This window comes from Papio anubis, chromosome X (genome assembly GCF_008728515.1).
Source record: "Papio anubis isolate 15944 chromosome X, Panubis1.0, whole genome shotgun sequence".
Classification (NCBI taxonomy): domain Eukaryota; kingdom Metazoa; phylum Chordata; class Mammalia; order Primates; family Cercopithecidae; genus Papio; species Papio anubis.
Window position 1 is genome coordinate 107,320,614 of NC_044996.1, and position 27,330 is coordinate 107,347,943.

Below are 27,330 nucleotides of genomic sequence, written 5' to 3' on the forward strand. Positions count from 1 at the left end.
ACTGACTGGTAAAGAATTATGAAAGCCCAGCCTCCTTGCCTGGGGGCAGGGCAGAATGAGCTGTCATTCACACGCCAGAGCTTCCCTGTGGGATCAGGCTGCTGCTGACTTTGCCTGAGATCTCATGTTGCCTGGCTTTCTCCCCTTCCCTGTTCTGCTTTCCTCACCCGCTCACTAGTCTCCCTGGGAGCACTTTCTTACTAAACCTCAGGCACAGAAATCCGTATCTCAGAATCAGCTTCTGGGAAGCTCAACCTAAGATAGTGGCTTAGCCGGGTTGCCAACCCAAGCCAGTGTGACATGAAACTTTGTCTCTTCTGTGTGACATAAAACCATCTGTTGTTTCTTAAATTCCATTTTATTTATTTATTTATTTATTTAGACAGAGTTTTGTTCTTGTTGCCCAGGCTGGAGTTCTATGGCGCAATCTCGGCACACCACAACCTCCGCCTCCTGGGTTCAAGCCATCCTCCTGCCTCAGCCTCCCGGGTAGCTGGGATTACAGGCACGCACCACCACGCCTGGCTAATTTTGTACTTTTAGTAGAGATGGGGTTTCTCCATGTTGATCAGGCTGGTCTCGAACTCCCGAACTCAGGTGATCCACCTGCCTCGTCCTCTCAAAGTGCTGGGATTACAGGCATGAGCCACTGCGCCCGGCCTTGTCATATTTAAATTAACTTTTCACCCCATGCTTTCAGTTTCTAGACTCTGAAACGAAACTCTACAGACAAAAACTAAGAAATACTGAATATCTGATTTTTCTCATTTTCAGAAAAGCGATGTCCTACCCTTGCCATGCCAGCAAATGGAGGGTTTAAGTGTGTAGATGGTGCCTACTTTAACTCCCGGTGTGAGTATTACTGTTCACCAGGATACACGTTGAAAGGGGAGCGGACCGTTACATGTATGGACAACAAGGCCTGGAGCGGTCGGCCAGCCTCCTGTGTGGGTAAGAAAATGCCACAGCCCTCAAGAGGCACTTGCTTTGGGAGGAGCAGGGGGTGTTCGTATCGTGGATTGTAAAGGGAGCATCACTATTCCTCCTGCAAGGCCTAAGCATGTAACTTTGCTTTCAGTAGCATCCCTGGTTCTCTGGCTCAGCCCTAGATCTAACCTCAGTGTTTATCCTGCAGCTGACTTCATAGCTGATGGCTTCCATCTGACTTTTGTCTTTTTCTTGGTTTGCTATTGAGGCAACTACAGGCTGGCAGAGATGTGGCATACACCTGCCGATTTTAGTTCAGGGGCCTGAGCAAAGTTATTGACACTATAGGGACAGTCCAGTAGAGAACATCTATGTGTCTTTCCGCCCCAGTGTACTTCCTTTGTCATTGACTCTGGTGGTCAGTGAGCACTCAATTTGTTCAGCTGGAAGGGATTTGGATATTTTGCCTCTGGGTTTGTTGGGCAGTGAGTGGTTCCCATGGTGTGGTCCTGGGAGCAGAAGCAGCAGTAGCACCCCCTGGGAACTGTTTAGAAATGCAAATTTTCACCAACCCACCCCTACCACCTGCTGAGTCAGAAACTTTAGGGGTCAGACCCAGCACTTTGTTTTTTAATGAGCATCCCAGGGATTGTGAAGCACTCAAATAAAGAGCCACTGACCTAAGGCACTGCTTCTCAAACTTTACTGTGCAGCGAAGTCCTCTAGGGACCTTGGGAAAAATGCAGATTTAAATTCAGCAGGTCTGGGGTAGGGCCTAGGATTCTGCTAAACGATGCTTTAGGGCAAAGTTTCTGAACCTCAGCATGATGGACATTTGGGGCCAAATAATTCTTCGTTGTGGAGCCCTGTTTTTTTGTTTGCAAGATGTTTAGCAGAATCCTTGGATTTTATTCACTAACTGCCAGTAACACTGCCCACAGGGGGCACCTCACAGATGTTGCTTTCAATATCCTCTCTGTGATTTGGTATGTGCATAGCTCTTCAAAACAAACCAAAAAGAAAACTGAATCTACTGCCTCATATTAGAAGGGGCAGAGGTGATGGTGGGAGGAGAGAAGCTCTAAAATCTTTCTGCTAAGCAAGCTTTGGCAGAGTACTCTAGGGAGCATACTGTTTAAATTTCCAGATTGTGTGCAACAATGGAAAGAAAATGCTGATTGTTCTAAAAAAGCAACAGCATGTCTTAAGCTGGACCAGATGGGCCTGGAACCTTCCCAGAGGGAGAGAGAATGAACCCCGAATTCAGGAGATTCATATTACAGTTTGTCAGGACAAGGTTCAGGCATATTTGGGAGAAGGAGGATTGTACATGCAATTAGGTAGGGGTGACAAAAAGGGGTAGAGCGATCCACAAGAGAGCCTAGAGCTCCCAGGAAAACAGAGAGAAATGGGCAAAGCAAGCAGGCAATTATTTCTTTGATTTTCATGACAAACAAGCTGAGGTTTGTCCCCAGTGAATTTTATTCTAGGGGTATCATTTATTTTTTTGGCTTTAATATATTAAAATAGTTTTAATAAATTTGTTTTTGTGTTGGCAGGGGTAGGGGGTCCTTGAGCGTAACTCAGAACTTCAACCTATTTTAGGAGCTGACACATAGTGGCTAAGTAGTTCCCAGATTTCCACACAGCCTTCAACAGTCTTGGCCAAAGCTGTGCTGAGTGGTGAGAAAGTTGTCCCAGTTCTCTTCTAGACTGCGAGGGAAGAGAGAAGACTGGGCTTACTTTTGACTCTGAGGTGGTCAGTTCTGTGGTCTGGCTAATTTGAAGGTGCCACAAGTTAAAATTAATTTTCTTACACAGACCATACTCTGGCAATGGGCTGAAATTCATGGTTATTTCAGAAACAGATATAGATAAAAATAAGTCTATGTAGGAGGAAAAAAAATACTGCAAATTGCAGGAGGGTAAACTCTTTGAAGAGCTACAACATGCATTGATCTGGAAGAAAATAAACCTTAGAATGTAACCACTATTGTTTTGGGGGGATATTTTTCTTTCTTTCCATTTTTAGTTATTTTTGGTTATGTTGGCATTTAGATAGAACAATGGATAGTTGGAATCACAAGTCCTCATATAGAGACCATATTTTGAGTAGACACATGATCTTTCCTTTAGACCAACACTTCTTCCTAGGCCAAAACAGGAAGAAAACAAATTAAAGATACTTTAAAAACCATGGACAATGAAAAACCATCAAAGGTCTTTTGACATGCAGAGAGTATCCATTTAAAATTGCTTTAACAAAAGACAATGTACAAACTTTCCTTTTTGCCCTGCTGAACAGATTGTAATAAAGTGACCAGACAACACATTTAAGTTCTAATTCTCTATCAAGGAAAACATATTTTTAAATAAATATATATGCTCCCTTATTTTTTTGTTTCCTATAGAGTAGAATAGGTGGAGATTTATTAACACATGAAATTCTGGAATAAAAAATTTTGGAGATGTAATATATGGAAATTGATGGCATACATTTCTCGTGTCCCAGCTGTCTCACAGCTGGTTTACCCAATGACCCATAGGAATGGGATCATTGCATTATTGCTGGGCTGCATTGCGTTGCTCAGTTGATGCAAACATCAGTAGGGCTAAGAATAAATGTATCCATGTATTGTTGCAAATGATGTTAAATTGTGCTAAATTCCTCCTGGGTTGACAAGTACACATTCTTTTGCAAACTTTCAGAGGCTAGTTTCAGTGTCAAAGCAACTTGTTGATTGAGATACTGATTCACTTTTTCCCTTACATGATTTGTTAGTACAAACAGAACAGGTCAACTTTTAGTGGCCCTCTCTAATATAAATGTATCACCAATGAATTTTTATTTGGGCTTCTTTCTTGTGAAGATGTTGACTTTTAGAGATGAGGTCTCATTATGTCGCCCAGGCTAGCCTCTTGCTATGTCGTCCAGGCTGGTCTTGAACTCCCGGGCTCAAGTGATCCTCCCACATTGGCCTCCTGAGTAGCTGGAGCTACAGGCATGAGCCACCGCACCCGGCTATGATCATGACTTTTAAATGTGGATTTCATTGCCTCCCTTCTTGCCTCTTTTGTCTGTTTTGGAAAGTTCTCTGGATTTTTGTATGGTGCCAAACAGAGGAAACCACTTCCCAGAGCCATCCACAGAGATTACACTCTGGCTGGGGGAAGCAAACAACTGGGTGACTTTTCAATGGCCAGATTTGTTCTGCATTTGGCAGTCACTCGCTTCCTATGCCCCCTTGAAAAGAACTCTTTCTTTCTCTGTCACCAAACTCAAACTATTTTATATTTGCATCAGTGATCTGTTGCTGCACAACAGACCACCCAAAACTTAGTGGTTCCAAACAACTATGTTATTGCTCAAAGATTCTGTGGGTTGGAATGCTGGGCAGAGCTTTGTGGGGACAGCTTATCTCTGCTGTGTGTGCTAATGGCTGAGGTGACCAAGTGGAGCTGGAGGATTCAAGATGGCTTCACTCACAGGTCTGGTACCTCAGTTGGGAAAAGTTGTACTGACTGGGGTCTGGCTGACTCTCTCTCTCTCATTTATAATTTCTCATCCTGACTACATGGCCTCTCCAGTCAATTGGACTTCTTTAGATGGCAGCTGACTTTTAACATAGTGAAAGCAGGAGGCACCAGATTCTTGGAGGGCCTGGGTCTGGAACTGGCACAGGGTCGCTTCCCTTGCATTTTATTGTTATCTGTTGGCCAAGACATTGTCCTTTTCAACCTCTTCCTTCTTTCCACTACCTACCTGGTTAGATGTGTCAAGGATTTCCAAGTAAATAGTTCAGCTTCAGCTGGGCGCTGGTGGCTCACAGCTGTCACCCCAGCACTTTGGGAGGCTAAGGCAGGCAGATTGCTTGAGCCCAGGAGTTCAAGACCAGCCTGGGCAACATGGCAAAACCCTGTCTCTACAAAAATAAACAAACAAATAAATAAATAATAAAAAAATTAGTCAGGCATGGTGGTGCACGCCTGTAATCCCAGCTACTTGGGAGGCTGAAACGGGAGGATCACATGAGTCTGGGAGGTCAAGGCTGCAGTGAGTTGATATTGTACCACTGCACTCCAGCCTGGGTGACAGAGTGAGACCCTGTCTCAAAAAAAAAAAAGTCCAGCTTCTTAGATAAATAGTAGTTGATACAATGCAATATATTTGTTTCTCATATTTTATATGCGCAGAGAAAACTAGAGCACAGAGAAGGGAGACAGTTTGTCAGATATCTCCAATGAATAAGGCAGAGAGCAGAGGCCAGAATTTTCACTGAAGGTTTCAAGATTTTTGTAAATTGCAGGCATCTTAATTCAACAGGGAATAGTAATTATGTTTCTATAGTAACTTTGTTCCTTTCATTCATGGAAATGTATAACTTATAAAACGCTATTGGGGCCAAATCTGGGTAATAACAGACTTAGGTCTCTGGGGCAGCAGCTGAAGGGCAGACCAGCTGGTCTCACCAGCTGAGAGAGAAGGCAGCTGCTTGAGAATGTGTCAGGATCAAGTCCTGTGGAGACTCTTCAAGGGTTCATGTGGAAGCTATGACAGGCCATCACAAAACAGTATGTGTGCAAATGTTGGCGGAAAACACTAGGTCAGCAGCAAGCAGACACACAAAAGGGTTTGGTTTATTAAAATAACTTCAAAATATGTAATGGCATTTAAAAATCCCAGACCACAAAGAAATTCCAAAAGAGAGGAAATGCTTCTTCCCAATCTATAAATGGGGACGCTAATAACACTGCTTAGTCTAATGGATGGTTGTGCAAATTCAGTAAACTAATATAGGGAGGATACTTAGCATGGGGTGGGCATGTAGGAAGGATTCCTCCAACATTAGTTATTATTTGTAATGATTTATTTCTTCTTGTTTCTTCTTTGGAAGAACACTGTTTCTGAAAAGCTTGGCCAGTTCAGCTGATCATGATTAGCTAGAGATAAGCTGGCTTTGGGAAACTCTGAGATTCTTCACCCAGATAACCTATCTTGGAGCCTGTGTGCTTACACTGTTAGTACCTCTAGATACAGAAAACAAACAACAATGTTATCACCCGGACATTTAGTTTACCTGACAGAGACTAAGTTGCTTTTCACTCTGACCATGCTTTTTCACTCCAAGAAAATATGGTAACACAATGTAATTTTACAGTGAAATCTATATGCTAATAAATATACTTTCTATAATGTAATTGCCAGCTCTATTTGACCAGCAGGGGGCAGTCATTATATACTTGTCTTTCTGTGAAATGTTCATCTGAATTATGAAAGTTTGTCTTCTCTCACCTATTATAGTAAAAAATTAAATTATTTTTCAAAAAAACTTAGCAACTGAGAATAAACATCTTGAATGCACTTAAGGCAGCTTCCATTTCATCATAGTATTTGTATACCTTTTAATATCCCCAAAATAGGGATGCATTTCACAATTGGGAGTGACTTAGATTCAACAAAATATGGTGGTTATTCAATTTAGGATTGGTGCATTAAGGCTGTTAAGTTCACACCCCACTGAAGCATGACATAGAATGAAAATGAATTTGGATAGCTGAAGGCAAAATTGTTTAATAAGTTATTCATAACTTCTTACCCTAAATAAAATGAGAAATTATTAGACAAGACACAGGAGAAAGTATATAAAGAATTTTACTTGGTGCATTTAGTCTCTCAAAGACATCTGTCATTCAGAATCAAAAGGACATTTAACTTTCATTAAGGCCGTACTAGCACTTAATACTTATCAGTTGATATGTAAAGTAACGTGAAGCTGAATGTCCTTAATTTGCTATGCTCTCTTTAAATACATTCTCTACCTGTTCAGAAGCATTAAGTAGAATTTGCAGAAATTTGAACTTCCTCTTGTGATTTCACTTCAGCTATAAGATGAAATGCAACCCAGTGTAGAGCTGACATCTTATTTACTTCGAGCCCTCATTAACCACCCATCCTTGTTATGACTATCGAGGATGTCATACCTATGACCACATAGAGAAACTACTTGAAGAAATTTGGGAGGCTTTTGGAGGTCCAGAGCCACAGTAAAACTGCTGTCCCAGAACACAAAACCATAAGTGTAGTTCAGTAGCAGTTCAAGGGGAGAATGGACCCAGACAGACCATTGCCTATTTTAAGATATTAAGCAATATGTTGATAATAGATAGCAGAAAGAGAGAGAGAACTTGTTCTGGTGGCAAGTGCTCTGACTTAGATTATAATTCACCGTGCCATTATCTACATGTGTGATCTTAAATAAATCACTGAATTTCTTTGAGCCTCAGTTTGCACATCTGTAAAATGAGAAAGTTGGGCGGCTCCTCTATACCTCCATAGCATTCACTTTTACCTTGCCTGGGGCATTGTCATTTTCTACCTCATGTTATATTTCATGTGGGGTAATGTAATCCCCCCAGTACATGGCAAATTCCCTGAAATGTCAGAAGCACATGATTCTTTTGCCTTTGTGCACCCCCAACCCCAGCAGTTGGAATGAAGCCTTGGATAAGATTGGTACTCATGAAAAATTTGTTGCCTTGAATTGAATCTGACTAGATGATAGCTAGAGTGCCTTTCTCTAATATTCCATGATGCTGTCCTCAAAGCAGGAAGTACTCACTAAAACCAAATGACTTCTGGTTTCAGCTGAGTAACTGCCATGTGGCCATCAGTAGGCAGAGTTTGGAAGCATGGGGAGGAAAGGCTGTAACTAATGAATTACCCACAGGACACCTCACAAGGCCAGTTGATTGCAGGTTTAGCCCTGCACATGTGAGTATTTAAACAATCTTCAAAACTTAGCAGGAGAGTAAAAGCATTATGAAGGGAGAAAAGGGGAATATATAGGATGAACAAACTCTTTGAAAATGGAGAATACCCAGAGGCTTTGGTATTTTAAACTTTGGATGTTGAACCCCAGTTTGACTAGATATTTCTTGATGATGATGAGAATATTTTGGTTATATTTTCAGATATGGAACCTCCTAGAATCAAGTGCCCAAGTGTGAAAGAACGCATTGCAGAACCCAACAAACTGACAGTCCGGGTATCCTGGGAGACACCCGAAGGAAGGGACACAGCAGATGGCATTCTTACTGAGTAAGTGAAAGTTGGCAGATAAAATGATGTTGTCTCTTTTATGTGAGATGTTTGCTACCCAGAGTAGGGGAGTGTATATATGCTGGTCTATTTATGCTTTCAGATGTGGTCCTCATGGTCACTACCTAATATACTATATATGTCACCTATGTATTTGTTGATTACCTGTCTTTATTATAATATGTTCACTGCTATGTCCTTAATGCCCAGAACTGTGTCTAGCATGTAGTTAGCACTCAGTAAATCCTTACTGAAGGAAAAAAGAGAAATAAGGGGTGGTGAATGATGTGATTATTATGCATTGCATGCCTGTATCAGAACATCTTGGCTGGGTGTGGTGGCTCACGCCTGTAATCTCAGCACTTTGTGAGGACAAGGCAGGTGGATCACCTGAGGTCAGGAGTTTGAGACCAGCCTGGCCAACATGGTGAAACCCTGTCTCTACTAAAAATACAAAAATTAGGCAGGTGTGGTGGCACACACCTGTAATCCCAGCTACTCGGGAGGCTGAGGCAGGAGAATTGCTTGAACCCGTGAAGCTGAGGTTACAGTGAGTCAAGATTGTGCCACCGTGCTCCAGCCTGGGTGACAGAGTGAGATGCCATCTCAAAAAAATTTAAAAAAATCTCATGTACCCCATAAATATATACCTACTACATACTCACAAAAATTAAAAATAAAATAAATTTAAAAGAAGGGGTGGTGAGAAGGGAAGGAGGAGCAGAAGGGGAAAGAGGAAGCCAGTTGGTTAATTTAGGGATAGAGTAACCCGCATTGCCTGCCCAGCCAGACCCTACTCATGCCCCCAGGCCATTACCTGCACTGGGAAGCCGTCTGTGTCTCCCAGGTGGTGCCAGAGGCTGTCGCTCTTGTGCTCTGTGAGTACAGTTTAGTGCAGAACTTTTTCACCCCTTGTTTTTTGGCTGTATTTATCTCTTTTAAAGCTTTTTAATTTATTTTTAAAACTCCTGACCATATCAGATACTTACAGATGCTTATTTAAAAAAAGGGAAGGTATCGGCCGAGCGCAGTGGCTCACGCCTGTAATCCCAACACTTTGGGAGGCCAAGGCAGGCGAATCACGAGGTCAGGAGACCGAGACCGTCCTGGCTAACACGGTGAAACCCCGTCTCTACTAAAAATACAAAAAAATTAGCTGGGCGTGGTGGCGGGTGCCTGTAGTCCCAGCTACTCGGGAGGCTGAGGCAGGAGAATGGCATGAACCCGGGAGGCAGAGGTTGCAGTGAGCCGAGATCATGCCACTGCACTCCAGCCTGGGCGACAGAGTGAGACTCCGTCTCAAAAAAAAAAAAAAAAAAAAAAAAAAGGGATGGTATCTTCTGCTTTCTTCCCTACCTCTACCCCATTCTCCTGGACCAATTTCATTCATAGTTTGACATATATCTGAGTTGCTTTTTGTTGGTATGTTTGTTTTACCAACCACAATGAGAAGCACTGTTAAGAAGCTTTTAAAAATGGGTGGATCCCTTTGTGAGGGTTAGCTATGTGTTGTTCTAATCTAGCATTTGGGCCTGTATCCCTGCAACTGTTTGGTTGGCCTTCATATTCCCTGGAGACCACTACTTCACGTTAGCATGTTCATATCTGTGCCTTAAAGTTTACGGGCATATTAGAGCTTCCCACTGAGTTTTCATCTGTCGATAAAAGGATACCTCTAATTTATCTCCTGGTGATCCATAAAGCAAGAAAAGACTTTCTAGAATCCTATCAACCCAGGCTGTGCATGACAAAACATTTTTACACGATGATTAGGCAATAACAGTACATTTTCTACTGAGAGGAGGCAGGACATTTTGTTCCTACATTCCAATAATCTTCCCCCAGTGCCTCATCTAGCTTAAGTAATACTACTAGTTATGCTCTCCCATTGTAACTTCTCAAAGATAAAGTTTGACCATTAAAAAAGTATTTGCTATCACATACACATCGCACGAATCCCTTTGGAGAAAATGTAGGCAATCAGAATTGAAAAGTAAGTTGACATAATCAGGGATTGGATTTTATTTACCTTTGACCCTTCAGGGTCTAGCACAATGCCTGGCCCAGCCCCTACCACATAGTAGGTTTTTAGATTTTTGCAACTCTGACTGCTGTTGAAATCCTGTGTAATAAACACAAAACATCAAGCCATCAGATGACTCTGTTTGTCTACAAGCTTTGTGAGAATATTCACCTTGTTGTTTTTGTGGGTAACTTGTGTAATATGGTTAGGAGTGTTACATTTTATTTGATTTTTTAAATTTTTTGAGACAGAGTCTCACTCACTCTGTTGCCCAGGCTGGAGTGCGGTGGCAAGATCTTGGCTGACAGCAACCTCCACCCCCCAGGTTCAAGTGATTCTCCTGCCTCAGCCTCCTGAGTAGCTGGGATTACAGGTGTGTACCACCACACCCTGCTAATTTTTGTATTTTTAGTAGAGACGGGTTTTTGCCATGTTGGCCAGGCTGGTCTTGCACACCTGACCTCAGGTGATCTGCGCGCCTCGGCCTCCCAAAGTGCTGGGATTACATTTATGAGCCACCGCACCTGGCACGATTGTTACATTTTAAAACAGCATCTCAGTACTCTCCTGTCCCTTTGTTCAAAGCAGCTGTCTGCTTCCAGGGTTCTACAGCCCAGAGGCCAGAAAGGTTTAGAGCAGGATGTGATGGGAATGCACTCCAACAGGATGAGGAGTTCAGAGAAGGCTGTCTTGTTCCCTTTACAGCTCTCACTTGGGCTCCTTGCTGCCCTGGCATTTCTCCTATGACCCCTTCCGCCATTTCCTATCCAAGCTACTGCTCTATAGCTCCCTTGTGAGGGAGAAGGTTCTAGTGTCAAGCTCTGAGATAAATGCTTCTTGTGAGTTCCCTTATTTACTCCTTCTGTTATTCGCATGCCACAGGCGAAACAAAGTCTCAGAGAGGCTACATCTACTTATATTTGAAGTATCACTCCTCTCAGGTTTATCTGAATTTAAGTTGTGCTTTCTAAAGACCTTAAAGCATCTAAAGCCAACGGCAGCAAGTCTCAAAATAGTGGGATTTCTGACATTTTCCCACGACCCCTCTCTCATACCTGGTAAACAGCCACCTCACCCACCTACATGTAAGGCTTTCCTCAATGGTGACAATGATAATACCACATGTTCATTATTAGCACATATTCTCATCATTCCCTGAACTGTAGGGAGAGGGGGAATTGATATGTATATTGAAAAACAGAACATGGATTTTGATCATGCTATACTGATTGGTGTTCTCATTAGGCAGCCAAGAAAAAAGATGAAGTCACCCTAGCTGTGTGACCTTGGGCAAGTTATTTAGCCTTTTTATGCCTCAGTTTCCTCATCTGTGAAATAGAGATAATACTACCTACCTAATAGGGTTGTTGGATTAAATGAGGAGGATTACATAAATATATGCAAAATGCCTAGAACCATGCCTAACATGTAAGATTTATGTAAGTGCAAAGAACACTTTTAGTCATTATTATTGTTATCAGGATAACCAAGGAATCACAGAGAACTTGCCTTTAGGTCTCCACAGTCCCAGATAGAAAGAACAGAGAAAGTTCTAGTACACCCTGCAGGCCCAAATTGCCAGTGACTGCTTGGACTATATTCTCTAATGATTTTCCTCACAGAAAATTCCCTTGTCTTCCCAACAGTGAGGCAATTCAGGTCCCACCTGGAACAAGAGTGAGATTGAAGGAAGAGACTTGGGCCCTATATTTTTCATGCTCCCTCCCCCCTCTACCCACTTCCCCACCATTCTACCTACAGCCGGAAAAAAGTCTAAGCTTCCCAGTAGTTTGGGTCTTCCATTTTCTGGGCACAAACTGCTCTTCTAAAACAGACTAAAGCTTAGGAGATTCTATTCTTCAAGAAATTTTTGTTCTACTTAAACTGGTCTAATTGTTGCCCCTCAGTCTCTCCATGTCCTGTAAAGAGTGGGGGGTCGTCACTTGCTTGTCAGATCCATAATGTCATCTTTCCTGTGATTTTTTTTTTCTCTCTAAGTGTCATTCTGAAAGGCCTCCCCCCAGGCTCCAACTTTCCTGAAGGAGACCACAAGATCCAGTACACAGTCTATGACAGAGCTGAGAATAAGGGCACTTGCAAATTTCGAGTTAAAGTAAGAGGTAAGAATACTGCTTATTGTTTTTTTCCCCCCTCTCTCTTTAGAAGAGCAAAGGGAAGCAGGTCCTCAAGCCAGAACTCTCTCAAAAGTGCCTACTGTGGTGGGAGACTTGCCAGCTTTAGATTAGCCTCTAATGAGACTTGGAGAAGTGCCCTATCTTAATGCCTGAATTTCATGATACACATATGGATGGGCGTCAGTGTTGCCAGATTATTTAAGGAGTTCCCAGGACTAGTCTTACAGGAGCCCATAGCTGACTGTCCCGGAAGAATATTATTCAATAATTTTTCCATCCCTGAGCTTAGGTGACCAGCTGAAGCCTGTGAGTCCATCTACAACTAGGGTGAATAGGAGCCCCCTAATTTGGGCCACCAGGAGAACATGTTCTTACTGTTCTGGAACCATTGGTATGAAAGAAAATGTTTTTAAGGATTATTTTATGCCTGATGGTTTGGGCAACTAATTGCTAACCATCTTTACTCCTTACTCTTCTGGACTTCACTTCCTCATCTACAACACTAGGAGCTAAACCAGTTGATATCAGTGGTCTCATTGGTATGGATGGGTGACCATTGCAAGGCTCACCCACTGACCAAATAGTCATACCTCCTCCCTCACTCATTTCACAGGCTGATGTAGAAGCCTGATTGCAAAGCTGATGCCCCTGCATCCTCACCTTTTCTGCTTGCTCTGTGGATGGGAGCTCAGCACTGAGACTCCTCTGGACTTGTGTCCCTACAGTCAAACGCTGTGGCAAACTCAATGCCCCAGAGAATGGTTACATGAAGTGCTCCAGCGATGGGGATAATTATGGAGCCACCTGTGAGTTCTCCTGCATCGGCGGCTATGAGCTCCAGGGTAGCCCTGCCCGAGTATGTCAATCCAACCTGGCTTGGTCTGGCACGGAGCCCACCTGTGCAGGTATGTACGCAGCCCCTCCAGCCTGCAGCAGAACCTGTAAACCCCTTGGTTCTTGATTCCAGTGCAAGAGAGGTTTCCCTTCATAGACTTTGAGAAGTTCCTGGCCATCCCTCTTTATCTGAGTGGATGAACATAGTCCCTAGATCCCTGCCGCAGCTCATCTCATCTGTTATCTGTCTTGCTTCCGCCTATCCTCTAATTTCCCTTTCATGTCCTCTAAGGAAGAAGCTCAAGGTAGGAACCTAGGGCCAGCCTTTGGTGACATTATGAATCAGCAAAATTTGCTGTAGTTTCCTTTGTTCTAGAAATGTAAGGATCTTGTTTATAAAGCCAGTACACTGTCATGTAGAGACAATATCATACCTGCTTTGCATCACTGGCATGAAAGTCACATACACTTTGGGCATTTGGAATCTTTCCTCCTACGTAAAATGAAGAAAATAATACCTCATCTACCTCTTGAGTTGTTGTAAGGATTAAATTAGGTCATCTGTGGAACAGTGGAATAGAGCAGTGCCTGGTACAGGTAAAGCCTTATGCCAGCTCTTATTCCTGATGAACAAAAATTGGGCTGGGTAATGAGTCTGAAACTTGGGCTAACCAGAAAATTATGGACGTATCTCTTGTTTATAGACTTCTCTTTTTCTCATTTCCTGGTACCCTTTCATCTTTATCCCTTTCTTTTAATTGAAGCCCCCATTTAGAGTTAAGTGACAGAGAGACATATATACCATCAGCTAAATGCCTGAGATTCTTCAATTTCATGTGTTAAAGTAGAAAGAACACACCTATTATAGACTCCCTACCTAAGGACTTCATGCCCACCATGTTGGCATTAAGGCCTGGGGTGTGGTGTCTAACAGGCTGCTAGACCTATGTGGTCCAACATGGTAGCCACTAGCTATGTGTGGCTACTAAGCACTTGAAATGAGGCTATTCTGAATTGAGATATGCTATAAGTGTAAAATATATACCAATTTCAAAATCTTAGTGTGAAAAAGAATATAAAGTATCTTAATTTTTTATATTGATTACATGTTGAAATGAAATATTTTGGATATATTGGGTTAAATAAAACATAAAGTCATTTCTACCTATCTCTTTATACTTTTTCTTTTTGTTTGTTTGTTTGAGCTGGAGTCTCACTCTGTCGCCCAGGCTAGAGTACAGTGGCGCGATCTTGGCTCACTGCAACCTCTGCCTCCTGGGTTCAAGTGATTCTCCTGCCCCAGCCTCCTGAGTAGCTGGGACTACAGGTGCGTGCCACCACGCCTGGCTAATTTTTTGTATTTTTAGTAAAGGTGGGGTTTCACCGTGTTAGCCAGGATGTTCTTGATCTCCTGACCTCATGATCTGCCCGCCTCGGCCTCCCAAAGTGCTGAGATTACGGGTGTGAGCCACTACGCCCAGTCTCTTTACACTTTTTTAATGAGGCAACTAGAAAATTTAAGATTAAACATAGTGGCTTACATTGTATTTCTCTTGACCAGAGCTATCCTAGACTCTGACCCTCTGGGGCAGGGAAGAGGGCAGGAAAGAGGGCAGGAACTGGGTATCACTCAGTGTGACATCCTAGTACCTAGCGTAGAGCGTGGCACATGGCAGGCACTCAGTATATAATGGCTGAATGAATTAATGTGTGAATGAACAGATACTTCAATGCAAACCTAAAATGTGAATTATGAAAACCAAGATTATAAATCATACATGGCATCTACTAGTTTTTCTCATATTATTTCTTGTTTGGAGCTAAGCCTTTTGTTTGCCTATCTATATAACATCCTTCATTGACCTTGAACAGCTGGAATTAGTTGTCATGTATTTGCTTAAAGGGAAGACCTATTATAAAACTGCCTTGTCCCATGTCCTCTATGCCTGTGTTGCTTGCTCTGTGGCCTTTGTGTCCCACATTGCTTTGTCCCTTCTGCACCAAGGAGGCAGACTTCAGAGATTCTGAGCCATTCCAAAGCCAGCCTGGCCATTGCCCATTCTCTTACCCTTCTGCCTCTCTGCACCCCTTTCCCTAGCAGATACTATGGTGCTTGGCCCATATGCCTTTCACATTCGCATCTATGTTCAAAAGGCTACTTACTGCAATTAACTGGGTCTCTCTGTCTGAGAGCGTTTTTTCCCTGGCTATGAAAGCACTGTCAGCCCATGCACAGAGCCAGCCTGAAGTGATGGAGAGCTAGTGCCCCAGAAGCAGCCCTCAACAATGATGGAGCAATTGTATAAATACTCCAGTTCCCTCCAGTGGGTTAATTCTGGAGGTATGTTGTATATCATCTCCTAGAGTTCCCCAGTGGGAGTGAGTTCCAAATGCCCACAGCAGCAACTTGCTTGATAACCAACTGGTATTGTTTTCTTTCTCTCACTGTCTCACTTCCTGACATAGGCAGAATAATGGTCCACCAAAGATGTCCACATCCTAATCCCCAGAACCTGAGAATATGTTACTTTACATGAAAAAAGGGACTTTACAGATGTAATTAAGTTAAGGATTTTGAGATGGGAAGAGTATCTTGGAATACCCAGTGGGCCCAATATAATCACAAGCTTTCTTATATAAAGGAGGCAGAACTGTGTCAGAGTCATAGAAAGAGATGATGGAAGGAGAGATCAGAGAGAAGAGAGATTTGAAGATACTACACTGCTATCTTTGAAGATGGAGGAAGGGACTACTAGCCAAGGAATGAAGGTGGCCTCTCGATGCTGAAAAAGACAAGAAATCAGATTCTCCCCTAGAACCTCCACGGGAACATAGCCCTGCCAACACCTTGATTTTAGCTCCATGAGGCCAGGATCTTTTCGATCCTGACCTGCAGTATCTAAAATAATAAGTTTGTATTATGTTAAGTCACTAGGTTTATGGTGATTTGTTACAGCAGCAAGAGGAAATGAATATACTTCCTCACTCCTCCACAAGTGCTTCTTGGGACCGCCTCCCAAATACACTACTTACACTTGAATCCTTATCTCAGGGTTTAATTCTTACACAAATGGTCCTGTGTGTCATCACAGGCTCTGTTGAGCCAGAACAAGCAGAAGGTTTCTGACCCATGTGGCCATTTCTGATTACAGCCATGAACGTCAATGTGGGCGTCAGAACGGCAGCTGCACTTCTGGATCAGTTTTATGAGAAAAGGAGACTCCTCATTGTGTCCACCCCCACAGCCCGAAACCTCCTTTACCGGCTCCAGCTAGGAATGCTGCAGGTGAGTCCTCGAGGCAGGGCCGAGGTGGCAGGGAGACCTTTAACAGGAAGGGCCCAGCCATTTCACTAAAAGCAAAGGCCAGATTCAGTGCCTAATCCACTTACAGTGAGTTTCAGGAACTGGCACTTTAGAGCTACCACCATTCATTTCTGGTTCTGGGCCATAACCTGATTAGCATTGACTCCTTAGAGTTAACCCAATCGTTTTCCAACTAATGAGGTTGCCTGTCTTCACCAATAAGTCTGATTGACATACTGTCCAGGCCTAGCCACAGAACAATTGTCTTTGCTGAACCTGTCCAGGATATGCCTGGCTGAAAGCAATCAATTAGCTGCCTGCCCAAAAGGCTGGCCCAAGAGATGAAAGGAATCCAGGAGCCCTCGGTCCCCACATTTTTCCCAGGGAATTTCTTTGACTCTCAGAGGGTGACAGCCATTTTTTTTAGCACAGTGGTTCTCAACGTGTGATCCATGGACTGGACCAGCAGCATCAGCATCACCTGGGAGCTTGATAGACATGCCAATTCTCAGGGCCCCTCCCAGACCTACTGTGTCAGAATCTACACTTTTAACAAAATCTCCAGGTGATTCCTAAGCACTCCAAAGTTTGACGGGCACTTTTCTGGGAAATATGTCCTTCTCAACTATGTAAATTTTGTAGCTACTAAATGAGCAACCAGCATCTTGGGTGTGTGGGGAAGGATGACTAGAAACTGTACGGATCAAACTAGAAGTTGCTTGCTTTTGTCCTGAAGCTGGTTTGCAAAAGAGTGGCCAACTTCACTGAATACTAAAGAGGCAGGATGTATGCTGTGCCATGGATACAGTGCTGCACATTTTTTTTGAGAATATTTTATTCATTTGTTACAGGGGATAGAACTAAGTGCTTAAAACAGTCTTGATTTAATCAAGGGCTACAATTTACTTCTCATGTCAGCATTAATAAAATGTATAATAATAAGTCTCTTTTCACTCTTCCCACGTACTTGAAGAATTGCCTATGAACTCTGAAGAGCCATATAAAATTTTTGTGAGCTCCCTTAATAGTAACCAAATTCATTGCATCTTTACCCCCGTTCCCCACCAGCTTACCTCCCCTTGTATCTCCTTGTCCAAGCCAGGGGCCTGCTCTTCAGAAAAGACAAGCTTATACTTCTCTCTTTTGTGGGAAATTGGCATTGCAGGCTATATTCCACGATCATGCATTTCCTCATCCGTTCTTATTCCATAGGAAAATGAATTAAGCCAAACAACTTGCTTTTCCTCTGTGTCAGCAAACTATAGTGACCCATGGCTAGTTTCGGTAAATTAACTTTTATTGGACACAGTCACACTAATTCATTTGTGCATGATCTACAACTGCTTTTGCACTACAATGATGGAGTGAAGTGATTAGGACAGAGGCCATCCAACCTTGCCAAGCCTGAAATACTCTCTGGCCCTTTACAGAGAAAGATTGCCGTCATTGCTCTAGTCTGTCCCATCCCTTCAGACACTTGCTAACTTAACAACTGGTTGGATAAGATATTTAATATCAAGATGTTTTGGTGTGACCTCCTCTTCCAAATATACTTACGTTTGCATTTTAACCAGAGCCTTCAAAGAAAGGTTTGGTTGACATAGGCATTTCAGTGAGAGTAATACAAAAGCCTATTTCTAACTTTTTAAACTTCTCAACCAGTTCTGTAACTTCATGTAGGGACATTTCAGTGGAATTTTGGTAAAACATATTTGATGTTTTCATCTTTCAAGACTTCAAAATTTCTTTTCCCATTTAGCCAAATTCATCATATTTGTCTTACATTACTTTTTCTTAATTTTTTATTTTTATTGCCATTGCCATTCCTGATGAGCCCTGCTGACACGTGGTTGACTGGGCCACATTCCCAAGGTTCTTGGCAAGAGCCAGCTTAGAGGCTTGGAACCTTTTATCCTCTTTTCCCCTGGGATTGGGTGTGGAGGGCATAGGGCAGGGGAGGGTGGAGAGTGGAAACAGAGCAGAGAAGTGGACTCTGGAAATAGAGTAGTCTTCTGTCCTTGCAAAGAAAAAGTTAGAATCCTCTGGGGTGGTCTTGGACACTTTTTAGGAAATTTGACTCACTCAAGGTCTCACCCTGTCTGGAAATACATAGACTGCCCTTTTGCTTAGGTTTTCAAAATCTCACTGTCAAGCCATATCAGAATGATTCCTCTAGGAAAGGTATTTAGGTTTTATAGCCACGAGCTTAACCCCAATTTCTCATCTGTTTTCAGTACAGTTCAGAGTGAGCAAATAAAGTTCCAGAGACAGGCCAGTGCTACTTCTGTCGGTTTCTAGTTTGATAAGGATGTCTTTTTTCACCATGCTCATACTTCCCCTGTTGGGTTTTCTTTTTCCCAGCAAGCACAGTGTGGCCTTGATCTTCGACACATCACCGTGGTGGAGCTGGTGGGTGTGTTCCCGACTCTCATTGGCAGGATAGGCGCAAAGATTATGCCTCCGGCCCTAGCGCTGCAGCTCAGGTAGGGGAAATTTCTGTTCTTAAATCTTATCCCCTATGAATGCACTTTTAACTGATTAGGTTCCCTGGTTTCTTTCTACTCAGGATGGAGTTCAGGCAACCTTCAATGTTTAATTGCTTTTATTCTGGGAGTGTTATAACCATGCTAATCAGTATGTTGCTATTTGTTCAAATAAATTGTGCAATGGGTAATTACCAGTGTTTTCTTTCTTACTCCCTCCAACCAACCGTTTTTGCTTCGCGCACATGTGTGTGTGTGTGAGTGTGTGTGTGTGTGGGGGTGGGGGGGGTTGGTGGAGGAAGGATGGCTAGGAGAGGAGGACCTGAAAAAAAGACTTAAGCAATCCTTGGTCTTATTAGAAAAGTATGCATCCAATTAGTCTTTCCAGGCTTGGTCTCTTTTTTCTCCATTCTTGCAGAACACTTGTTCATACCTCTGTTTTAACAATTATATTTTACTTTCATAACCCTTACAAAGTTGGAACCGTGGATTTTAGTCTCTGAATAATGATGTATTAAAGAAGCAGAATTCAACAACCAAAAGATAGTTTCAGAATAACCCAAATTTCTGCTTGCATCTCTTGACCACTGTAAAATGGATAATTAGACTAAAGCAGAACTCCTTAAAATCTTCCTTTCTCACCCAGCCTTTTCAAAACCCATTCAGAAAATTCTGCAACAAGTTTTAAAAAATCATTGACACAGGATATGAGCAAGTAATACTAAATAAGCAACAGCTTCAAAAAACCTACTTTGAGAATATTCACCATAAATATTTAGATATCAACACAACTCTCTGTCTTAAGTTTTGTACAGTTCAACTTGAAATAAGAGGATTCATGAGTTCTCTTTAGTCGACTGATGAATGGAGAAGGCTGGGTACACTCATGTGCTTTTCTTTTTGTTATATTTTACTGCATTTGCATGTAGCACCTCCCCATACCGACTTTTGACATCAGTAGCAGAGCTTTCAAATGTTTGCTACTTGGTACCTAGCACAGTACCTGGCACCATGTTGGCGCTAAGTGGAGTAAATGACTCAAAATTTCATTGAAACAGCCTTACTATTTCCAGAGTTGATAACAGCTTTTAAAAGTATATTGTATATTTACAGTTAGTGTACAAATACTTCAAGTTGAACTGTACAAAACTTAAGACAGAGAGTTGTGTTGATATCTAAATATTTATGGTGAATATTTTCAAAGTAGGTTTTATGAAGCTGTTGCTTATTTAGTACTACTTGCTCACATCCTGTGTCAATGATTTTTTAAAACTTGTTGCAGAATTTTCTGAATGGGTTTTGGATTGAATGTGTCTGTATGTGTGTCATCTTCATAAAATCTTGTTGTGCTTTTAAACTGTTGAATCTACTTGAAGAACAGAAAAATGCGATTAAAAAATACTTGCCATTCCGATTGTATATGTTGGGGCTGCCGTAGACTTCTATAGGCAGAAGATGATTTTAAATACATTATATGGTGGTTCTCAAACTTTTAGCCTCCATCAGAATCTCCTGGAGGGCCTGTTACAATACGTATTGCTGGAGTCTCCACTGTAGGCTGTAAACTGCGTTTCTGATCAGTAGGTCTCTGGTTATACCCGATAATATGCATCTCTAATGAGCTCCCAAAAGATCACATGGTGAGGACCACTGGCCTAGTTTTTTACCAAAAGCTTTACAGTTTTGAAATAGAACTTTTGCCCAGCAGCCTTCAAGAAAAGGGCCAATCTCTATTTTGCAGCTGGATGATAGTCCAGGTAAAAGTCATGCAGAAATGATCACTCAGGTGCATTACCTAATGGATTCTGTGTCAGGCCGGCATGCCTGTGTTATCAGACATATCAGTGAGAAACAAAGAGCTTGGCAGAACTTTTTCCCTTTGAATTGGAAAGGTTTTTTTAGACACCTTGGAGTCTACTGCAGAGGAAAAAAGATGATTTAGGCAAAGAATGGGAAGCGAAAGAGGAGAAGGAAAAGCATAATGCCTGCATAATCTAAAAATTCTTTTGTCTGGCTATAAGACTATTTTCAAATAGCACTGAGGCCATGATAAAACCCTTGAAGGGAGTCAACAGAAAGAAGAGACTGGGTCCCTGGGGTTGCAGGGTCACCACCTACCTTCTTCCTTGCCCTCATTTCTTTTTTATCTGGAGGTATGATCTGATTCATGCTTTCCAGAGGAATTTTCCAGCAATCTCAAGGAAGACGGGGACCAAGAAAGCCATAATTTCTATACCCACATTATTCTTTGAGTCTACAGTGTTCCCTGGAAGATTTTCCAGGAAGAACTCCTTCTAATCTGACGACAGACACGTATGTAACTCAGACATACTGTCGGCATCACACCTCATCCCCGATTTTGTGTGGTGTTTGATCATTCATCCCCAAGATTTCTGTGGTCTTTCGGCCCTAGTGGGATGCATTCCTGTGGCTGCTGCTAGCCTGCTGATCCAACCACTCAGCTCTTCCCATGACAGTTTTCCCCCTTTACATTCTGTGTCAATCAAGGCACAAGACTTACACAGGAATGTGTGTGGTAGCAGATGGTGGCACCGTGGTGGTGGTGTGTGTGGGGGGGTTTCCCATCCTAGTCTCACAAGCACTATAAAAAAAATGAATGCTCCAATTTCTTATTGGTCACCCTTTCCCACAGGCTTCAGCCACCATATTCCCTATTCCTCTGTTTCCTGAGAGCTCCCTGTGCCAGAACTCTTCCATGCTCCCAAAAGTAAACTCAATACCCTTCCTCTTAAAGATGCAGAGCATTTTATCTCTTCATTCACACCCTACTTTGCAGCCTACATTCGCGTGTTCGGAACTCATTAATGCACTTTGCAGTCATCTACTTCTTAGCTCCCCTCTTAGCACTGCAGGAAACCTGGCAGAGGCACTGTCATGTCCTCTTTTTTTGCATTTCTAGTCACTGGGAGTGAATTTGCGATTTAGCTTCCCACTGGGATAAAATACAAATTATTCCCTTCTTCCTTGAAACTCCCTCTTAAAAGGCAGAAAAATGTAGTTTGTGTTTTATGTAATGATTTTTTAACCTTGATCTGTTTGTATGAGGAAAACATATTTCACTTTACATCCAGATGACAGTGTATATTCTGCCTCATACACAATCTCAAAATATCTAAACTGAAAAAAAAAAAAATCTGGAGAAGAGAGTGAGTGGGCTCATTTGTTCGTTGGGCTCAGCTCATCTGTTTGTTTGCTTTCTCTAGCTATTCTCATCAAATATGTTTGTGTTGATATGAAAATCATATTTTTTAGTTTAAATTCTAGTGTGGTAGAGCAGAAAGAACACCAGACACTTGAAACCACTTCATATTCTTTTTTGGAGTTATTTGGGGTACAAATTATGATTAACCAAGTCAGAATACATGGGGTATAGACGAAGCTCAATCCCTTATAACTCTGTAGTCCTGAGCTGGCCATTGAATAGGCCAGAACTATCATGCTGGGAAATGATGTCAATCAGCTTTACCTAGCCCAGAGTTTCTCAGCCTTGGCACTATTGCTATATGGGGATAGATAATTCTTTGTTTGGCGGGGAGAGTTGGCTGTGCATTGCAGGATGTTTAGCAGCATTCCTGGCCACTACCCACTAAATGCCAGTCACATCTTCACTCTCCACTGTGACAACCAAAAATATCTCCAGACATGGCCAAATTTCCCCTGGGAGCGGGGAGCAAAATCACCCCTGTTCATAATCACTGACTTAGTCCTAGTGTGTATGTGGTCATGCAACACTAGTCAGCAAATGTGGGTTTGGGGTTGATTCCAAACTTGGGTTGATTCCAATTTAATGAAAAAAAATCTGTTAGCCTTGTATGCACCTTGTACCAAATGTTGGTATATGGCATCATTGTAGGCTGGAAGTCTTCCTGACTATAATCTAAAACTAAAGCAGTGCTTTTCAAACTCTCATGTCCATACCAGTCATCTGGGGATCTTGATAATAATGCAGATACTAATTCAGTAGGTTTGGGGTGGGGCATGGGAGTCTCCATTTCTAGCAAGTTCTCATGTGATGCTGCTGGTCCAAGGGTCACAGTTTGAGTAGACAGGGTCTAAAGGATGATTCAGTCCTTCATGGTATCAAAGCTTTCTCTGCACACGGTCACAGGAGGGCTCTGGTTGACCCACCAGGACCCTTGGGAGTCATGATTTGACTTAGTCTCCTCTTTTCTTTGTCTGCCGCAGGCTGTTGCTGCGAATCCCACTCTACTCCTTCAGTATGGTGCTAGTGGATAAGCATGGCATGGACAAAGAGCGCTATGTCTCCCTGGTGATGCCTGTGGCTCTGTTCAACCTGATTGACACTTTTCCCTTGAGAAAAGAAGAGATGGTCCTACAAGCCGAAATGGGCCAGACCTGTAACACCTGACATGATGGTTCCTCTCTTGGCGGTTCCTCTCTTGGCTGTTCCTCTTCATTGTCTACATAGTGACATGCACATGGGAAAGCCTTAAAAATATCCTTGATGTACAGATTTTTATTTGTAATTTTTAAAGTCTATTTTATTATGAGCTTTCTTTGCACTTAAAAATTAGCATGCTGCTTTTTGTACTTGGAAGTGTTTCAAAAAACTTAAATGACTGTATTTACTCTTTCTAACTTTCTTTACTCCATCATGGCTGGTTGATTTTGTAGAGAAATTAGAACCCATAACCATACACGGGCTATCAACATGTTATTCAATGTGATACCTAACTCTTTTCTATTTTGTTTTTTAAATAAGACTTTTATTAATAAAATGTTTTGGAGCAAATTTAGTAGAACTCACTTTGTTTATCAAGCACCAGCCATACTTGTTCAGTGTGGTCAGTGGTTTCAGGGTTGTGATCCTTAGTGGTGTTTTAAGAATGGAAAAAAATTTAATTAGTCTTTTAAGGAGCTCTGCTGAGCTGGGAGAGAGCTGAGCTGTTGGGTGTTCAAGTAGCCAATTAAAGCCACAAGCTGAAAATGAAAGAGCTAAGCCTTCAGTCACAGTGATGGAACAAGCAAGAGTCTAAAACCAGAGGAAGCATCAACTTCACTGTTCCATTTTCCCCTGTGGAACAGCACACTGGTCAAGATTCAAGTGGAGCAGCACAGATGTGGGGTCATCTTTCTATTGAGGGAGACTCGAACAAAAGACTCTGGCAGTTTTACAGACCCTGGTGGGGTAGGAGTGGAAAAGTCCTGGGTACTGAGGCAGAGTGAAGGAAAGTATCTTCAAAGTTTTCCCCTTTTCCTTACCCCATAAGATCTCAGCAGAGGAACCTGAAGACCTCTTACCCAAGGCCTCAGATAAAGGGCCTAGAAATGAAAGCACAGGGCTAGGAATGTAAATATGTGAAAGAGTGTGATTGGCCAGGGGGTCTGAGTCTTTGACTGCAACACCCCACAGAGACTGCCATATGACTGGCTATGCACCAAGTCTGGTGTGTGGAGGGCAGCTTTTCCGGTGAAGCCTACCAGGTAAAGTGTTTATCATCACCTATGGTCAGGCCTGAAAAATCACATATTGGTTTTTAACCAGTAGCCAGACTCCTCAATTCTCCCATGCAAACCTTGAAATTTTTCCTCCATTTTCAGAATATCAGTTTGGTTCAAAATCTATTCCTAAACAAAATAACTAAGTGAATGATATTTCCCACTGATTTCTCACTGAAAATCTTGCAGAAGTTTTCTGTGTACCTTTTGGACCTTATAGAAACAATAGATAAATTCTAACATGCAGAGATTTAACACAGAAAGCAGATTTAACAATTTTTTTTTTTTTTAAGTATGAGGCAGGGCCATTGCTGAACTGCCAATAGGTTTACACTCTATTTACAAGCTTGATTTTGTTCACAAAGCGTACTAGAAGCCACTTTTTGACTTGTGTCTTCTTCAGATATATCAGAAATGTCAATGGCATGGCTCATAGAGGAATGTGAAATAGTGACCAATTGGAAACCATGAAAAGTTCGAGAGGGCTGGGAAGAGGGTGAGGGATAAAAGACTACCAATTGGGTTCAGTATACACTGCTCAGGTGATGGTTGCACCAAAATCTCACAAATCACCACTAAAGAACTTCCTCATGTAACCAAATAACCACATGTTCTCCAAAAACTTATGAAAATAAAAGGAAAAAAGAAAAATTCAAGAGATCATTTGTCACAATTAAGCAAGCATATATCTGCCTCTACCTGTGTTAAAGCTCTCTTGTCTTTGACAAGTCAGCCTGTGCCCTTTGCCCCATATCCTGAAAGGTTCAAGCTTTGAAGATGCGCTGACATTTAAGGAACTACTTGGATTTCTTCAAACCAATTTACCTGATGACTTGGAATATTGCAAGCACTTTTCCCAACAAGATCAACAGACTATTTGAAGATCAATGAATGCACTATGGTATTTTAAAAATAAATACCCTGCATTAAAATTTGGGGACATTTCTAAAGATTAATTAATAGCCTTTCTCCAGAGAACCGGTTTCCCACTGGAAGTCTTGCAGAACTTTTCTATGCACCTTTTGGACCTCATACAAACAAACAAACAAAAACACAATTCCTAGTTCTGCTTGCTCACAGTTTGGTACTGCAGAACTTCTACCATGCATGTGTGTGTGTGCGTGTGTGTAGGGAAGAGGGAGGCAGTTAAACGGGCTGAACTCAAATGGAAAACTGTCTCCAGTAGATGACAGCTGAAATCTCAGTTCAGTTCTTTTAAACTTAGTTGGACTGCTTGGAATCTGCCTCCACTCCTAGTCTGCACATGTATGGTTCGGTGATCAATCAGAAATTTAGGCAGCCTACATACAGAATTTAGGGCTCCCCTTGTCAGACTCTCTCCCTTCTGAGATTTTCCTCCTCACTCTTCAGTTGCTATGGTTGCTCTTACTGTCTCCTCAGGTTTGTTAAGCCAGTAAGACTACAGACTTTCTGTCTTCATTTAAGCCTCCCCTACCTTCAACCGCAGCATGGTGCATACTACAACCTGCCCTTAGGCAAAATTTTTTTTAAAAACCCTGATGATTAACCAAGTTTATTTGCCTTCCAAGTGATGACTGCACTCCGGTATCTGTCTGCTTTTTGGCCTCTCTCCAATGTCTTCAGGTAGTGTGTGCATATATAAATATATACCTATATATTTATATATAATATGTACACACATACATATATTTATATGTATTTTATATATATATAAAATACATATAATGTATTTTAAAAAATTTTTGCCTAAGGGCAGATTGTAGTGTGTATATAGTGTGTATATATATCTAGAAGGTGGAAGAGTCTATCTAATCCATTCACAGAGAACTTTTTTTTTTTGCAGATTTACCTCTACAAACTCTCAACTCTTGAGCTTAGATCATTGGCGTGGGCAATGAAGGAGAGGAAAGGCAGTGCACATTGAAGCAAGGATTAATGCTCAGGATGTTGATAGCTATACTCTTCCTGCAGTAAAAATTACCCCAAAAATCAGTGTCTTAAGACAACAAACATATTATCTCTCACAATTTCTGTGGGTCAGGGATTTGGGAGCAACTTAGCTGGCCTATTCTGGCTTGGAGTCTCTCTTGAGATTGCTGTCATATCTTGGCTGGGGCTGCAGTCAAAGGATTGAATGGGGCTGGAAGATCTGCTTCTATGGTGGCTCACTCACATGACTGGTAAGTTGGTTCTGGTTGTTGGAAGAGGTCTCTGTTTGTCTCCACATGGATTTCTCCGCAGAGTGTTGCATGAATGTTCTCATAACATGGTAGTTGGCATCCTCTGGTAAAAGTGATCCGAGAAAAAGCAAAGTGGAAGGGACAATATCTTTTATGACATAGTCTCAAAAGACACACACTGTTACTTCCGCAGTATCCTGTTGATCCAACAGATCAGCCCTATTCAATGGGGAAGAGGACAACACAACAGGATGGATACTAAGAGGTAAAGATCACTGGGGCCTATTTTGGAGGCTAGCTTCTGCTGGTTCCCATAGCTGCTGACAACTTAACTGGGGACATGGCTATTTATTTATTTATTGGTATAAATTCAGAGGGTACAAGTGCAATTTTGTGACATGGATATGTTGCATAGTGGTGAAGTCTAGGCTTTTGGTATCATTATCACCCAAATACTGTACACATTATACACATTAAGTAATTTCTCATTTCTCATCCCCACACACCCTTACCCTTCTGACACTCTACTATTATTCCACACTCTATGTCCATGTGTACACATTATTTAGCTCCCACTTATGAGAACATATAGTATTTGACTTTCTGTTTCTGAGTTACTTTACTTAATGGCCTCCAGTTCCATCCATGTTGCTGCAAAGGACATGATTTCATTATTTTTGTTATGGCTGAGTAGTATTCCATTTGTGTGTGTGTGTGTGTGTGTATCACATTTTCTCTATCCAATCATCTGTTGATGCACACTTAGATTGATTCCATATCTTTGCTCTTGTGAATAGTACAGCTGTAAACGTACAAGTGCAAGTGTCTTTTTGTATAATGATTTCTTTTCCTTTGGATATATACACAGGTGTGGGATTGCTG

General features: G+C 42.0%; 1 protein-coding gene across 2 annotated transcripts in view; it reads left to right on the forward strand.

Moving 5' to 3' along the window:
- SRPX (sushi repeat containing protein X-linked) overlaps nucleotides 1–23,579 on the forward strand; it is a 72,366-nt gene extending 48,787 nt beyond the window's left edge. For both annotated transcript variants that reach the window (XM_003917573.2, XM_003917575.2), the window contains 7 exons: nucleotides 775–951; nucleotides 7,900–8,026; nucleotides 12,048–12,169; nucleotides 12,910–13,089; nucleotides 16,171–16,304; nucleotides 18,684–18,805; nucleotides 23,012–23,579. In XM_003917573.2, coding sequence (XP_003917622.1) covers nucleotides 775–951; nucleotides 7,900–8,026; nucleotides 12,048–12,169; nucleotides 12,910–13,089; nucleotides 16,171–16,304; nucleotides 18,684–18,805; nucleotides 23,012–23,195 — 1,046 coding nt within the window. In that variant the 3' untranslated portion in view covers nucleotides 23,196–23,579. The remainder of the gene's footprint in view (nucleotides 1–774; nucleotides 952–7,899; nucleotides 8,027–12,047; nucleotides 12,170–12,909; nucleotides 13,090–16,170; nucleotides 16,305–18,683; nucleotides 18,806–23,011) is intronic.
- The last annotated feature ends 3,751 nt before the right edge of the window (nucleotides 23,580–27,330 follow it).